We start from the raw sequence: 1,764 nt of genomic DNA, 5'->3' as shown, positions 1-1,764 counted from the left end.
ATCTCAATGTTGAATCCTAACTGAGGACGTAATTCTAAAGTGTTACGGGAGTGACGAGTTCTGATACTGACGGCGGCATCTCACTTCCAAATGCATCAGAAAATAAGGTGGGTCGAAGGATGACTTGATCGATGGGTAAATGAACAGATTATACATATATATGTGTATATATTATACATATACATATATATGATAAAGCAAAAATAACAAAATATTAGCGATAGCAGAATCTAAGTATTGGACATAAGGAGTTCACTGTACATTATTTTCAACATCTCTGCGCGATAGAAACCTTTCGTAGAAAAGTTTGCAAAAACTCATTTTGTTTCATAGTCACAGACCTGTGACATGGGTCACGTGTGGATGATACACAGTGAGCGTGCTGGGAATAACGAGCGTCTAGAGTGCTGGGGCTGCTGAAGAGGTAATTCTCAGGACTCTCCAAGTGGGAAATGGTCAGGACCACTCAGCTCATTCGAAAACTTTCCTCAGGGCTTCCTTCACTTCCTGGTTCCTCAGGCTATAGATGAGGGGGTTCAGCATGGGGATCACTGTTGTGTAGAACACAGCCACCACCCGATCTTCCTGCAAGGAGTGGCCAGAGTTGTCTCTCAGGTACATGAAGATGAGAGTGCCGAAGAAGAGTGACACGGCCGTGAGGTGGGAGGCACACGTGGAGAAGGTCTTGGCCCGGCCTCCCGAGGAAGGGATCCTCATGATGGCCACGATGATGAACAGGTAGGACACCAAGATGGCCGCCATGCAGGCAGGGATGACAAATATCGCAAACACAATAATGACCACCTCCTGGGTGTAGCTGTCCCCACAGGTCAGCTTTAACAGGGGAGGGAGATCACAGAAAATAAAGTCGATCTCATTGGTTCCACAGAAGGAGAGGGTGAAAGCCGAGACTGTCCTCACCGAGGCACTGAAGAGACCAGCACTGTAAGCCCCAGCCACAAAACCCAGACGGGCCTTCTGCGTCATGACGGTGACATAAAGCAGGGGCCGGCACACGGCCACGTAGCGGTCATAGGCCATGATTGCCAGGAGGTAGCAGTCGATGGAGCCAAAGAAGGTGAAGAGGAAGAACTGAGCGGCACAGCGTGTGTAGGACAGAGCCGCCCCGTGCTCCAGCAGCACGGCCAGCATCTGGGGTACCGTGACGGACGAGTAGCAGATGTCCATGAAAGAGAGGTGACTCAGGAGGAAGTACATCGGGGTGTGGAGCCGGCCATCCACGCGGATCAGGATGACCATTCCTGCGTTCCCCAGCAAGGTGATGAGATAGATCAACAGAAAGAGGAGGAAGAGAGGGAGAGCCTGTTCAGGACAGTCAGTGAACGCAGTAAGGAGGAACTGGGTCGTGGAGGTAAGGTTCTTCTCTGCCATGACACCAGAGGTGCCTGAGAGCGCTAGGATGAGAAGCCAGGTAGGAAGCTGTAAACAGGACTGAACCGTATTTCTAGCTTAAGTCCACGTACTATGGACAAAACACAGCAGGTGCTGTGTGGGCTTCAGAGGTGACTGTTCTCAGCCCCTCCCTTCAAGGGAGCGCAGAGAAACAAGAACCATCTTCTATGTCCAGGAAGCCAGTGCAGGCGAACATCGCGAAATAGGATTACACATTCCCCCACCTTTGTCACAAGTTAGCTGCGTGAGCCCCCGCGAGTCAAATAACCCTTCTGAACCAAAATTCCCCTGTCACTCCAGTAGGGGTTGGTCCACAGGGCCCTGCCCACCATGGGAATGTCTGTCTCAGGA

At 50.9% G+C, this 1,764-nt stretch overlaps 1 protein-coding gene across 1 annotated transcript; it reads right to left on the bottom strand.

The window, feature by feature from the left end:
• Positions 1 to 471: 471 nt before the first annotated feature.
• LOC122200015 (olfactory receptor 9Q1-like) lies at positions 472 to 1,392 on the bottom strand. Its single transcript, XM_042905423.1, has one exon. It carries the CDS (start codon positions 1,390 to 1,392, stop codon positions 472 to 474), a length of 921 nt encoding a protein of 306 aa, XP_042761357.1.
• Positions 1,393 to 1,764: the final 372 nt, after the last annotated feature.

Source organism: Panthera leo, chromosome D1 (assembly GCF_018350215.1).
Source record: "Panthera leo isolate Ple1 chromosome D1, P.leo_Ple1_pat1.1, whole genome shotgun sequence".
Classification (NCBI taxonomy): domain Eukaryota; kingdom Metazoa; phylum Chordata; class Mammalia; order Carnivora; family Felidae; genus Panthera; species Panthera leo.
The sequence above is the reverse complement of the archived record's forward strand: the minus strand, read 5'-3'. Positions and strand labels throughout refer to the sequence as shown.

Bases quoted from the DNA above. Each gene is read 5' to 3' on its own strand.
- LOC122200015 (XM_042905423.1), bottom strand. From the start codon at position 1,392: ATGGCAGAGAAGAACCTTACCTCCACGACCCAGTTCCTCCTTACTGCG.